General features: G+C 42.4%; 1 protein-coding gene across 10 annotated transcripts in view; it reads right to left on the reverse strand.

Annotated features, from left to right (window-relative positions):
• The window catches only part of ABLIM1 (actin binding LIM protein 1), a 251,805-nt gene that overhangs the window by 29,202 nt on the left and 207,189 nt on the right, over positions 1–15,414 (reverse strand). For 9 of the 10 annotated variants that reach the window (XM_025395749.1, XM_025395745.1, XM_025395748.1 and 6 more), the window contains 4 exons: positions 14,160–14,237; positions 13,235–13,390; positions 8,473–8,508; positions 5,953–6,082 (listed from right to left, as the gene is read on the reverse strand). In XM_025395749.1, coding sequence (XP_025251534.1) covers positions 5,953–6,082; positions 8,473–8,508; positions 13,235–13,390; positions 14,160–14,237 — 400 coding nt within the window. The remainder of the gene's footprint in view (positions 1–5,952; positions 6,083–8,472; positions 8,509–13,234; positions 13,391–14,159; positions 14,238–15,414) is intronic. The other variant, XM_025395750.1, reaches the window with a different exon arrangement.

Genomic DNA, 15,414 nt, shown 5'->3' on the forward strand with positions numbered 1-15,414 from the left:
CTACAGGCGCCCGCCACGTCGCCGGGCTAGTTTTTTGTATTTTTTAGTAGAGACGGGGTTTCACCGTGTCAGCCAGGATGGTCTCGATCTCCTGACCTCGTGATCCGCCCGTCTCGGCCTCCCAAAGTGCTAGGATTACAGGCTTGAGCCACCGCGCCCGGCCTTACATTTTTAATAAAGCACCATTTAGGAACATAGGGGTGCCATAATTTTTATAATCATTTAATATTTCTACGGAAAAGTAAATATTTCTTAATTTTATGATCTAAATGACTGAGGATCATTCTTGGTCTAAGACTCAATAAGAATGCAATTTTCTGGCTAAAAGGGATGAAAAATAAAAGTGTGCTTTAAAAATTCTCTTCACACATATTTATACTGAAACGCATGGCCCTCATATGAAGGAGCGTTCCTGGGGAGGAGGGGGCCTGGGTCTAGTCCAGGCACTGCCACGTCCTAGAGGTGAGCCCCTGGACAGTTACTTAGCCAGGGCCTCCATATTTGGTCTCCTCACTGAGTCCATTTCCCAAGAATGCTGTGAAAAGTGAACAGAATGATGGCATCAAAAACCATTTAAAATCAGGCGCGGTGGCTCAATCCTGTAATCCCAGCACTTTGGGAGGCTGAGATGGCCAGATCACTTGAGGTCAGGTGTTTGAGACCAGCCTGGCCAACATAGTGAAACTAAAAATACAAAAATTAGCCGGGCATGGTGGCGCATGCCTGTAATCCCAGCTACTCGGGAGACTGAGGCAGGAGAATCGCTTGAAGCCGGGAGGCGGAGGCTGCAGTGAGCTGAGATCGTGCCACTGCATGCAAACCTGGGCAACAGAGTGAGACTCGTCTCCAAAAAAACAAAAAAAAAGCAATTTAAGAGCCCCACACTGACCAAGGTGGGTGCGCTCCACACCAAGATACTTCACCTGGTGATGTAGGAGTCTCATTGTTCCTGATTTATAGAGGAGGCAAGTGACACTCAACAGGATAAATAAGCAGCCCAAGGTCACACAGCTAGCAAGTAACGGAGATATCTGAACCCAAGATTCCAGTGTCCATGGGCTTTTCAACTGTCCACATGGCTACTCATGGACATGAGGTAGTGTTAGTCACTGACCAGCTATTGACACTTTGTGCTGTGTTATTTGTACAAACTGTGTAACTTTATAGGGCCTGTGACACTTTTCTTTCTACAAAAAGTCTCTCTCTAAAAGTTGAAACATGTAATAGCCAAGTGAGGAAGTTTACATTTTAATGAATCAATAATGTATTTTTTCTTAAATATCAGAGATAACCAAAATCTTTTTTTCTTTCTTTTGGTTTTTTTTTTTTGAGACAGGGTTTTGCTGTGTCACCCAGGCAGGAGTGCAGTGGCTCGATCTCGGCTCACTGCAACCTCCACCTCCTGGGCTCAAGCAATCCTGCTTCAACCTCTGCGTAGCTGGGACTACAGGCATGCACTACCAAGCCCAGCTAATTTTGTTTTCGTGTTTTTGGTAGAGACAGGGTTTTGCCATGTTGCCCAAGCTGGTCTTGAACTCCTGGGCTCAAGCAATTTGCCCACCTCAGCAGAAATAACCAAAATCTTAATTTGACTAATGGCTGCTATAGTAAAGTCTCTTTAAAATATACAACTGAAGGGGTTTTTTTTTTTAAGAAAAAAAAAACAGCATAATTTCTTTATGATTTTATAAACATTCTCTAAAGTATCATCTTGACATTTTATAAATAAAAATTTTCCCCAAAAATACTAACTAGCACTCATAATTTAAAATAATCTGTTGGCTGAGCATGATAACTCACACCTGTAATCCCACACGTTAGGAGGTCAAGGCAGGTGGATCACTTGAGGCCAGGAGTTTGAGACCAGCCTGGCCAACATAGCCAAACTCCATCTCTACCAAAAATACAAAAATTAGCTGGGTGTGGTGGTGCACACCTGTAATCCCAGCTACTCAGGAGGCTGAGGCATAAGAATCGCTTGAGCCTGGGAGGCGGAGGTTGCAGTGAGCCAAGTTTGCACCATTGTACTCCAGCCTGGGTGACACAGCAAGACTCTGTGTCAAAAAAATAAAAAAAATTAAAAAAAAATAAAGTAAAATAACCTGTCAAGAGTTTTAGAGAGTGTTGTACCTATCAAAAAATTTGCTAATGGCAAATGGCACGTGTGCCTTAACTCCAGGCACATGTGTCTTTGATAAGCACGATTGCTTCAATGAGCAATGTTATTTTCAAAACACAGAGAATGCTGAAATTAGCATCACTGCATACTGATAAGTACAGTACATGTACCTTTTAGGATTCAGCCACTCAACAACCAAGTGAGCACAAAGAAAAAGCTTGGGTAGACTGACTACGAAAATTCAGTAAACCAGAACAAGCTCCTCAACGGAAGCATCAGGGATATGACACGCGGAGCAGCACATGGTTAAGAGTCCTTTAGGACTGTTTTAAGACCCGTGATAACATCTGTGCTTGCCTCCTCCTCCATCCTTCAGCTATTACTGTTGGTTAATTTGGTTCAAATCAAGTTCGCACCATTCCGGGAACTCCTACTTAATTTTAAATTATGGCCCCTTCATAGCCTCGTCAGGGCTCTCGGCTCCCCCAGTGTGGAGAGTCCCAACTGAGGACGGCTGCAGAAGCATTGCCGACAATGATGAAAACGAAGGGATGGGGCAGACATGTGAGGCAGGAACAGAAAACAGAAGGCAAAGCCTCTCTTCTCCATCATGTGGGAGTTAGGACAAATCAAAAGACGACTGCTCTGAGTCAGCTCAAGGAGAAACACTGACGTTGCCATAGATCTTTTAATGCTGCCCAAACATGTTAATATGGTTATAGTTTATCACCTGTAAGACAACTTTTGTATATCTGTTACTAAACACTATTGTGTTTTGCTGTGACCTGTTACGTATTGAACCCAGGAAAATATTCCAATTATATATATTATATTTTGTTTCAATACATCCAAAAACAAAATAATAATATATATATATTTTTTCTTTTTTCAAAGCAGTGGATAATAAATTTTATGGTCTTAAACATACTTCCTGCTTCTTCATCTAGAGCCCTTAGAAGTGACATATTTCTCCCAACGAGAGACACTATGCCCATTCTAAGACAACTATTGGGTATAGTCATGACACACGCAGGCATGCTGAGAGCTCAAAAGCTCGGCACTAACTCTTGGAGATACACCTTATTAGCCTTCCCAGGGTGCTAATAAATCTCCACTATGCAGGGTGCTGCCTGGAGAAACCTGCCTCCTTACCTTTGATATGGGGAATGAAGTGGTGTCGGAAAGGGGGGTTGGGGCGGGAGTCGCTGTGGGTGGGGCTGAGGCTGCTGGTGCGCAGGTACGACAACCTCTGCACACCAGGAGACAAAAGCTCTGTGCAGCAAGGAGTCAGGGGCAGGGCACAGTGGAAACAGAAAAGAAGAACAGAAATTAACACAGGAGCAGGGAAAGTGCCATCGTTCCAAGGGAAAACAAAATAAAGAACGTTAATCAGGAGGCTGAAAAGGGAGGAAGGAGAAAGGGTTAAGAATGCACCTGCTAAGGCTGAGGCAAAGTGGGGGAGAGTGCAAAGAGGTTCAGGCGGGTACAGAGTCACTCTCTGAGAATAAATGGCTTTGGTGAGAAGAAATGGTCACCTGGATGGTCTCTGTTCAGCCAGTAGCAGACACATCATTTAGATTCAACAACAGCTGTTTTTAAAAAGCACCTGACAAAACAGAACCCTCTGAAATGCTTATTAAAAAAATGACAATCATTGTATTTATATGTAAGGGTCAGGGTTTTTTTTTTTGTTTTTTTTTTTTCTTAAGCAAACTTATCCCACTGTAAGTTGAATTTTATTTTGCCTACATAGAAGGAAAACCTGTTTGTGTTCCCTGTGTGGCAAAGAGGTCTCTATGATCCCGAGAACTTCAGCAGGAGTACTGGAGGCTGGAAACTCAGTTATCTCAGGAAGAATGGACCATTCAACTTCAACCCAGACTGAGGGGGTTTTAAATCATCATCTGGCATCTAGAACTTGTGGAGTGGACTCTCTGGGGTGTTCTGTATGGATCACAAGTATGCTATCAGAATTCCTCCAGCTTCACTTTAGAAGGGCAGACCTCAAAATAATAACTATAAAGCCTAACGAGTGGCATCAGGCATACATGTAATATATTGTGAAAGGAAAGAAGGAGAAGGAGAAGGTTCTAAAGTCTATTGGCATCAGAACCATGATTGGAACAGATGGAAACTTTCTCAATAAGGACATGAGCTTTTGGGGGAAGAAGTGTTGACTGGCCACTCCCCTCACTATTCAGGGGTCTCTGGAACAATAATGCCCCTATAACCCCACGCCACTCCAGTAACTCCATGGCTGGGGTCTCAGTGACCTCAGCACATGTACATGAGCAGGGTGGCAGCATAAAGGATTTTTTTTTTTTTTTTTTGAGACAGAGTCTTGCTCTATCACCCAGGTTGGGTGCAGTGGCACGACCTCAGCTCACTGCAACCTTCGCCTCCCAGGTTCAAGCAATTCTCCTGTCTCAGTCTCCCAAGTAGCTGGGACTACAGGTGCACGCCACCACACCCGGCTAATTTTTGTATTTTTAGTAGAGACGGGGTTTCACCATATTGGTCAGGCTGGTTCTTGAACTCTTGACATCAGGTGATCCACCTGTCTCAACCTCCTAAAGTGCTGGGATAACAGGCGTAAGCCATCATGCCCGGCCCAGCATAAAGGATTTCTTATTACCCAAATAGACAAGGGCTTAAATCAAGACCCATGTCCTGGGCATGAATAAAATGAGTATGGTAGCCCATGAAATAAGGGCAAAAAATTTCCTGAGAACTTTAATTTAATGTAATTCAATAAGAGCATAAATATTTACCAGTGTAGAGAAAATTATACATTATCAAAGGATCAAATAGTTTGAATTATCTGCAAGCATTAAATCTAGGGTCTTAGAGAGAAGATTGCAGCCTTTTATCATTCTGTTAATTCCTTTGGTTTTATTTCTTGTACAATTTATTTAAAAAAAAGGTAGCATATGGGTTTGTTCTCATCTACCCATCCAGAAGCAAGAAGCTTAACAGGAAGTCTTCACAGATGCACACTATCACCATTAAGTTTTATTAGAGGCCAGAATCTTCCTTGTGAATCTATTTCTCAGGGAATCTTGGATCTTTACTGGGGTCTCCATTCTTCTCCTACTATACACAGGAGACACCCACTAGTAGCCACAGACACTAAATTCTCTGCAGATGAAGGTCCACTAAAATCTGCTACTTTGTGGCATTCTCTACTGTAGTGATGCCTAATAATTTTATGTTTTCCAAGTATGATGGAAAATCTTAGGGTTGGAAATGATTTTATGTTTTCTAAGTCTGATTGAAAATCTTAGGGTTGGAAATGATTTTATATTTTCTAAGTCTGATTGAAAATCTTAGGGTTGGAAAGGATCTTAAAAGTGATCAAGAACAGCCCTGAGTCCTCTTTCTAGAAGGTACTTAACCAAGCATGCTTACTAACACCACGTGCCTAGATAAGGGAAGCATAACACATCTGTTAAAAACGGCTAATACTGAATTTTAGATGATGTTGGTATGCCTAGAAAGCACATCAAAATATTTTCTTTGAGAGATCTCCATTTTAAGCCTCAAAGTGAAGATATTTTCATTAATCCTAATTTTTTTTTTTAAACCCTTGCTTCCAGTAGCTCACTGTCAAAATATAATTAATAAATCAAAATGTACACAGCCATAGGATGACTGATGTTTCAAGAAAAGGTACAGCATAAAATATAGTTGGATATCAGTTTTCATTTTGCTCTGGGAGAGGGATGGAAATGTTTAGTCATCGGTTTTTCAATGTGCTATCAATAGTAGGGGAAAAAAAATCACAGAAATACAGTTTGTTATATAGAGTGAATCCCAGGAACAGTCACCCTTACCAGGTCTGTGGAAATGCTGGGGAGAGCGCGACGTGGTTGGAGTGTAGCTGTGGCGGCTGTACACAGGAGAGTTGATGGAGCCCTGGCTCGTGGACCGATGGATCATCCGATCCCGAATATCCTGGTACCCCTGGAAACAAAGTTCAACACATTCAGGCCATCACCATTCCTCAGTAGGAACCATGTTTCACAAACATTGCCAAGGAACCATCATGTTTACTTGTTTATATATATTTGATTAATATATGCACTTATTTTTATGTGCAAAATTTACAGGTATTTTATATGCAAATGAGCATTCTGTGGCTAATACATTGTGCTCAAAATCTGCAGTACTTGGGCTTATTACAAAATTTTAAGAGCCAAGTGTGGTGGCTCACACCTGTGATCCCAGCACTTTGGGAGGCCAAGGTGGGAGGATGGCTTGAAGACAGGAGTTCGAGAACAACCCGGGCAACATAACGAGACCTGTCTTTACAAAAAATTATAAAAAATTAGCCAGGTATGGTGGCACATGCCTGCAGTCCCAGCTACTCAGGAGTTCAGGCTGCAGTAAACTATGATTGTGCCAGTGTACTCCAGACTGTATGATAGAGTGAGACTCTGTTTTTTAAAAAAAATTTTTTTTAAAGATGAAAACATATAAACCTTAATAGAGATAGGGCTATGGGACAAAAGATAATAATTCCAATGACCATGCTAACATTGTACTTTTCAGTTTCATAAGTTTGTTCACATACCTACCAGATCTGCATAATAAGAAGAAAAGGTAGATCACATACTATCACCTCCCTCCCCCTCCCCCCACTAATGTAGAAACACGGTTTCAAGCAGGTAAGAGTCCTGTGTGTAGGCGTGTGACTGGTATGGGCACAGCCTGCTTCAAAACCAGCCTCCTGACACTAATCTCATCCTTTGTTCTGACCACCAACCTACCTATACCGTCTAGAACATTGATCTGGTGACATTTTAAGTAAATTCTCCTGAATAACAAGTTGATGGTTGCCATAAAGTCGGTATTTTACTTCTCACCTTGGGAAACATATTCCAAGAAAATAATTTAAAATGCCCTTTTAAAGGAGGAATAATTTATTCAAATACTTTTATAGTACCACTATTCATAAAGGCAAAAATTTGCGTTACATGTTCAACAAATTGGGGCACAATTAAGAAATTATGACATACGGGCCAGGCATAGTGGCTAATGCTTGTAATCTCAGCACTTTGGGAGGCCAAGCTAGGTGGATCACCTGAGGTCAGGAGTTTGCGACCAGTCTGCCTAACATGGCGAAACCCTGTCTCTGTCTCTATTAAAAATACATAAATTAGCCAAGCGTGGTGGTGTGCACCTGTAATCCCAGCTACTTGGGAGGCTGAGACAGGAGAATTGCTGGAACCCAGGAGGCAGAGGTTGCAGTGAGCCAAGATCGCGCCACTGCGCCCCAGCCTGGGTGACAGAGTGAGACTCTGTCTCCAAAAAAAAAAAAAAAAAAAAGGAAAGTATGACATGTGAATTCAATGGAATATCATAGCACCACTAAAATGTCACCTGTCTCCAAACCTAGAAAAGGATATATTAGGTAATAAGTACAAAGAAACCACATGCACACAAACACAATATAAAACCGTCTAAAGAGTTGAAAGAGTACAAAGAATATTTTACATTTTAGGAATCTGTTGTCCTATGAAATTTCCACTAGCGCAATAAAAGTAAAAAGTTTGAAAGAATGCATTAATAATGACTAAATGAAAACCTCAGTAACCATAACTTTGTGAAATTTGAGAGCAAATGGTAAGGGGAAACTTTGGCTTGATACTAGTTGTCTTAAACAATAAATTAAATAAAACAACAAAACAAAAAGTCCCCAAATTATGTGCTTCAACCTTACACAGCTGGTCAACAGAAATTAATTCTTCATAAATTCAATGCAAATTATTAGAATATAGGTAGAAATTAATAATTCATAGCACTCAGTCATAAACCATGAAAACATTATAGTATTTTTACTACTTTGAATTACAGAGATTCCCTAAAAGCAGTCCAGTTTCATAATATCCAGAAAGTTGCTTGGTTTTAGGATCAGATGATTGACTTCAGACTAAACAGAGTAACCTCCCATCAAGATGGCTCTGCATAAAGAATACGCCATAACTGCTGTTGGCCATTTCAGTTTATTAGGGTTCAGAAAAATTAATTATAGATATATCTATACATAGATAGATACATACATTGGGACAAGTGACTTATGTCCCTGCAGACACTTTCCTTCCACTTAGAGGCACAGACACAGATTAATGTGAGGCCATTTTTACTCCCTGGTCTCCAATTTAAGAGGAATATACTGCTGTTTCTTAGAGTTCCCTCTTCCACAGAGGTAATCCCCAAAACCACCATAATCCCACATGCAGTTTTTCTGTTCTTTTGTATGTTATGTCCTTTTTCAAAAACCCAAGTCTAGGGAAGGGTCAAGCAATTTTCAAATTCTACCCATTAAAATGGTAAAAAGAAATGGTACTTACTTCTGCTGATGGAGTAGGAGACAAAGTCCTTGGAGACTAGAAAAATAAAAGAGAATTTAAAGTCACAATGTTTGTTAACTCTTTGCTCGTTTTTTTGTTTGTTTCTTTGTTTTTTTGAGACAGAGTCTCTTTCTGTCACCCAGGTGGGAGTGCAGTGGCACAATCTCGGCTTACTGCAACCTCTGCCTCCTGGGTTCAATCGATTCTCCCACCTCAGTCTCCCAAGTAGCTGGGAGTACAGGCATGTGCCACCACGCTCAGCTAATTTTTTGTATTTTTAGTAGAGATGGGGTTTCACCGCGTTAGTCAGGATGGTCTCAATCTCCTGACCTCGTGATCCGCCCACTTCAGCTTCCCAAAGTTTTAGGATTACAGGCGTGAGCCACCACGCCTGGCCTCTTTGCCAGTTTTAATTAGAGTTGCTTATCAGAGTCCGCTGGAAATATTAGGCAACATATACTTGCCAGCATCCCTCCCCATCTCCCTGTCTTCTGATCAGGTACAAATGCATCTGCCATGGGGCTCAGACAGGTAGACTCTGACAAAGTTCCGGGGAGATTCTGGTGCGCATCTCTGCCTAAGAACCATCAATAGGCCAGGCGCGGTGGCTCACGCCTGTAATCCCAGCACTTTGGGAGGCCAACTTGGGTGGATCACGAGGTCAGGAGATCGAGATCATCCTGGCTAACACGGTGAAACCTCGTCTCTACTAAAAAATACAAAAAATTAGCCAGGTGTGGTGGCAGGCACCTGTAGTCCCAGCTACTCTGGAGGCTGAGGCAGGAGAATGGCGTGAACCCGGGAGGCAGAGCTTGCAGTGAACTAAGATCATGCCACTGCACTCCAGCCTGAGACAGAGCAGCGAGACTTCCACTCAAAAAAAAAAAAAAAAAATGAATAGATATGATTGTGATACATACTTAGGTGATTAAGCTAGACAAGTTGGAACCATTTCCCTTATATATTCAAACTATGCTCATTTTACTCTGATGAGTTACAGCATCTACTGAAACACAGGATCTTGTTCACATGGTTGTTGACTAAATTGCAACCACAGCAATCACCATAAAATAGTTCGAGAACTAAAATAGGACTTTGGTGACTACGCATGGGGCATCCTGCCTTGGCTGCCTCGCCAATCTCACTACCATTCACCTCTAGCTTCCATCCTCCTAGGCTCACAGGCTTCCTTGGGGCCATCAACAAGCCAAGCCTTCTGTCACCTCAGGGTCCTTGCACTTGCTGTCTCTTCTGCTGCCAGTGCTTTTCACCCAGACACCTGCAGGGCTCATTCCCCGTCAGCGCTGACGTCTCTGCTCAAACCCACTGTCACACAGCATCTCTGTGACCATTCTATCGAGAGGAGCAACCCAGCCCCAGGTACGCTTTCTCTTTACTGTGCTTCATTTTTCCTCAAAGCCCTACCACTCTGTAAAATTACATTACATATCTGTTTTTTTACTGTCTGTCTCCCACACAATGCCACAAGCTCCATGAGGGCAAGGACTGTTTGTTTACAACTACATATTCCCAGTGATGACAGCAGCTCCTGGGACATAGTAGTTGCTCAACAAGTATTTTCCAAATGAATAAAATGTTTACAATTAAAATGCAAAAAGCTTTCACAAAGAAATGAAATGCAAACAGAGCTATGGAGAACACAGCCAGGCGTGGACTTCTCCGTTTTAGAATTTGCCCTTTGCCCCACATTCTATAGTAAGTGGGCAGACTTTCTGTATTCCAAGCCTTCACAAGCTCCACGGTCTCCTCTGCAGCTATAGCCTGTCTCTAGGGGGTCTCAGCTAGGTGAAGGCTCATCTCAAGGTCAGGGCCCAGGTCTGCACCTGCACTGATAGCAGGGCCCTGGAGGCACCAACGGCTGCACAGAACTAAGCTGACTCTTGCAGTGTTTCCTTAAATGGCAATATGTATAAAGGCCAGGTGCGGTGGCTCACACCTGTAATCCCAGCACCTTGTGAGGCCGAGGCGGGTGGATCACTTGAGGTCAGGAGTTCACGACCAGCCCAGCCAACATGACGAAACTCCGCCTCTACCAAAAACAGAAAAATTAACCTGGCTTGGTGGCACCTGCCTGTATGTAGTCCCAGCTACTTGGGAGGCTAAGGCAGGAGAACTGCTTGAACCTGGGAGGCGGAGGTTGCAGTGAGCCAAGATCGCACCACTACACTCCAGCCGGGTGACAGAGCGAGATTCCATCTCAAAAAATGCAATATGTATATGAGGTCTATAAAAGAAGTGTGTTAAAAACTAACGGAATAAATAATAGAACAGCTTGTAAAGTTCTCTCAGTTGTAAGATGCAAGTATTGGGAAAGAGTTCACTAATATGTCTGATTTCTGATCCCAGGGGCACCCTCTATGCATAAAGAAAACCGTGGGACATCATTCCAGGTTATGACAGTAACTATAGTGGCTGATTACGAGAGTAGCCGGCATTTTTCTTAAGCACTTATTATGTGCCCAGTACTGTTCTAATGTAAATAGCTCACTTACTCTTTACAGAAAACTTCTAATGTAGGTATTCTTGTTCTCTATCTTGAGTTTGCAGATAAGGAGATTGAAGTATATAATTTCCCCAAAGTTATATGGTTAGTCAGTACCAGTCTGTTATTTTATTTTATTTTATTTTATTTTATTTTATTTTTTGAGACAGGGTGTTGCTCCGTCACCCAGGCTGGAGTACAATGGCATGATCATGACTCACTGCAGCCTCAACCTCCTGGGTTCAAGTGATCCTCCCATCTCAGCCTCCCAAGTTGCTGGGACTACAGGTGTATGCCATCACGCCTAGCTAATTTTTGTATTTTCTTTTTTTGCAGAGATGGAATTTTGGTATGTTGCCCAGGTTTGTCTCAAACTCTTGGTCTCAAGCAATCCACCCACCTTGGCCTCCTAAAGTGCTGGGATTACAGACAGAGCCACCATGTCTGGCCGAGTCTGGTTTTAAATGCAGAGATTTTCACCTCAGAGCCCAAACTCTTGAGTGCTTAATGTTTTGTTGCCCTGAACGGAGCTGCTGGGAAACACACACAGGCACATACACCGCACACAGACACACCCGTGCACGCACACCACGAGCCCCAAATCCTTAACGCCATTAAAAAAAACTCACATCCCCTTGCTTGTATGAGTTAAACATTAGTAAATTCTCATCCACAGGGTCCAAGACCAATCTCTATGCACTTTGTTCAGGAACTTCCCCTTGCCTCTTATCCCCTACGAAACTCTGGGGGGTTCAATGCCAACTGACAACCCGGGCCAAGGCACCTGCGCTTGAGAGCCGCCGCAAGTGCAGCTACAGCTAAGTGACCACTAGGTGGCACTACATGAAAATAGATATCACTTCCTGTCACAGGGACCCTTTCCACGCAGAGCTATTCTCTGGAATAAAACCCAGATGAGAAAGTAAATAAATAAAAGCATCAATATATATAAAATGACAAATAAACATAAATATAATTATCAAATAATATTATACATCTGGAATTGAGAACAAATTAAACAGAATCACATTTTCATGCCTTTTCTTCTCTAAGACCTCAAAGCACTGTGAGATGCTAGATTGTTTATATTGTTTTAACCTTTGTTGAATAGCTAATTTGTCAGCTATTTGTTAACATCTGTGTGGACTCAAATCAGTCTACAGATGATTCTAATTTAAAAAATAAAACACAAAAAATGACAGTGAGCTGATTGGCCAGGGGAAATGGACTTGGGTAGGCGCCACAGAGAACCTTCAACCCTGGGATGGGACCGGGGAGGGGAGGATCCCAAGGGGCTGAGAGGCTCTGGTCCCACAGCGGATGGGTCTGTGGGCCGAGTATTAACGAGCCCCAAGAGGACAGGTAGCAACAATGGTAGAGATTGCCACATGCTCAGTATTTCTCCCAAGTCTGGCCTCTGATAATTGCTTTATGTAGATTAGCTTGCTTAATCCTCACCAATACCCTATGAGTTAGATTCTATCATTACCCTATCTGTTTTACACGTGAGGAAACTAGGACTATTTTTCTTATCTTTTTAATATAGAGACGAGGTCTCACTATGTTGTCCAGGGTGGTCTTCAACTCCTGGCCTGAAGCAATCCTCCTGCCCTCAGCCTCCCAAAATGTTGGGATTAGAGGTACAAGCACTGTACTTGGCCCAGGAAACTAGGAGCAGAATGGCTGTCACATGGTCAAAGTCAGACAATCAGCATGTGGTGATCCCTGGGTTGAGACCAGGTAATTTGATTCCAGAATCCTGGCTCACACGCCTGTGCTAGACTGTTGCCCCATGCTCCCTACTTTATTTTTTCTTGTATATTCTAACTTTCTTAAGTTGCTGAAAACTGTAGCTACCAAAATTTAGGGGGGTGTGTTCTCTCTCTTCATGATCCCATGAATATACTTAAAGTTATCACTAGACACCCCCCAGGAGACTCTCACTCCCTTATTTGCTCTGCCCAGCTCACAGAAGCCCTGCCCTCTTTCTCCCCACTCCCTCCCCACCTCCGGACAGTTTCCATCCCAGCATGCTAATGCTTAGCCGTTCTTCACTGTTGTTTGATGTGCCATTGGTCTGTTCTCCCACCTCTCATGATGGGCTTCTGAATACCTCCAAGCACCTGGTCTAGAAATCTGCAAATACTAGGCAGACAAAAGACCACCTGATTTACCTAAACTCCAAATGGTAGTTATTACAAATGTGACAAAAGAGAAGGTAAATTGTTGTACAACTCACAACCACTAGGAATGTATTACCTCTCCAAGGCTCTGTCTCTCCTGTTTGTCATCATAGCCCGAAGTGTAGAAAGGCTCATAGGTAATAAGATCTGGACGTTCAATGTCATAAATTGCCTTGACCTTGGGAATGGCTGCTAAATCCTTGTAATCCAGGATCTCATTGTCTACTTTTGCCTGGCAAAGTTAACCAGAAAGAACAATTACCTTGCAGTCTCGTTGCTTTGGGAAACTGTTGTTGGCACATTTCCTGTTGTTTAAAAAGTGAAGGCCTTAAAATAAACAAAAACCAAAACATCTTGCCTAGCACAGTTACACTCTTTAGAAGTTGTCCTTTACACCATGTATTAATCATTTTATACCATGTATTAATCTTTTTTTTAAAAAAAGTCACTGAACACTTAGGAAAAAATCTGTGTAGAATTCATGAAATAGATAAACATGCAAACCTTAAGGATAATTTCCTGAATTTATGACAGTGAAGGAAAAAGCTCAAACAGATGGTCCAATAATCCTTTCAGATGGTTAAAAACAAGAACTGCATAATTAATAAACTAAATATTTAAATATCTTTGTGGTAGAATTTAAGAACACTCAGTATCAGCATTATAAAATATATATTTAATCCCCAAATATCTGTATGCAATTTAGGTGCAAGAATTTTTTTTTTTTGAGATGGAATCTTAGGTGCAAGAATTTTTTAAGTCCTGTAACATATTACTACATTTTACAGGTCGTCTGATCACTCTGTTGATGGTCACATATAACTGTAATTACCTAAAGGTAAACATGATTGAGGAGACTGTTCTATAAAAATGAAAATCAGGTCTCATAACAAAAATAGAAATCACTTTGAATTAGTTTTTGTTTTGGATTACCCACTCTGCTATTACAACCCACTAATTTACCTGTCCCAGAAATGTCACTTCCAGAAGTAGATACTTACATAGATAGTATGACCTGGTGAGCCAGGAATACTGGAGCCTGGTCTAGAATAAATACTTTCCGAGGATGTCCTGGTAGGCTGTAAAATAAACAGTGACTTGTAAGACTTCGGACCCTGGCTTCAGAATCTAGACTGTCCTGGGCCCTTAAGCTTTACTAAAAACTCAGCTAGTGAAAAAAAGAAACATTTACCACCTTTTTGAATAAGATAACATACAACCTAGAAGGAAAGGTAAATGCAAACTAGTTGTATGATCCAGTTTTGAAAAGGCATGGGGAGGCCTTTCTCTGGCCCTTCCTGCTCCTTGTTCCCTACGAGAACTTCTGGTTTACCTTCGAGCACACCTCAAAGCTTCCCATTTCTCTCCTTCTCTACTGCAAAAGTCCCAGCCCCAGTCACCACCTCCATTCATCCAGATTATTGCAAGGGCCTCCCTGTGCATCTTCTGCCTTCTCCCCTCCCTTCTTCAAATCTACCTGGCAGGCAATGGATAGAGAGACTTTTTTTTTTTTTAAGATAGAGTTTCTCTCTGTCGCCCAGGCTGGAGTGCAGTGGCGCAATCTCAGCTCACTGCAAGCTCCGACTCCCAGGTTCACGCCATTCTCCTGTCTCAGCCTCCCCAGTAGCTGGGACTACAGGCACCTGCCACCATGTCCGGCTAATTTTTTTGTATTTTTAGTAGAGACGGGGTTTCACCGTGTTAGGCAGGATGGGCTCAATCTCCTAACCTCGTGATCCACCTGCCTCGGCCTCCCAAAGTGCTGGGATTACAGGCTTGAGCCACTGTGCCCAGCCGAAAGACCTTTCAAGAACATCGTTTGGATGGTCACTACTCTGCTTTTGTCTCCAGCATTGATATAGTTTGGCTGTGTCCCCACCCAAATCTCACCTAGAATTGTAATAATCCCCATGTGTCAAGGGTGGGACCAGGTGGAGATCACTGAATCATGGGGGCGGTTTCCCTCATACTGTTCTCGTGATAGTGAATAAGTCTCATGAGACTGATGGTTTTATAAATGGGAGTTTCCCTGCGCAAGCTCTCTTGCCTGCCACCACATAAGACAGGACTTTGCTTCTCATTTGCCTTCTGCCATGATTGTGAGGCCTCCCCAGCCATGTGGAACCGCGAGTCCATTAAGCCTCTTTCCTTTATAAATTACCCAGTCTTGGGTATGTCTTTACTAGTGGCGTGAGAACAGACCTAATACAAGCATCCATTCAGAATAAAATCACAACAAGCAGAGCCTCAGGATTC

Source organism: Theropithecus gelada, chromosome 9 (genome assembly GCF_003255815.1).
Source record: "Theropithecus gelada isolate Dixy chromosome 9, Tgel_1.0, whole genome shotgun sequence".
Taxonomy (NCBI): Eukaryota; Metazoa; Chordata; class Mammalia; order Primates; family Cercopithecidae; genus Theropithecus; species Theropithecus gelada.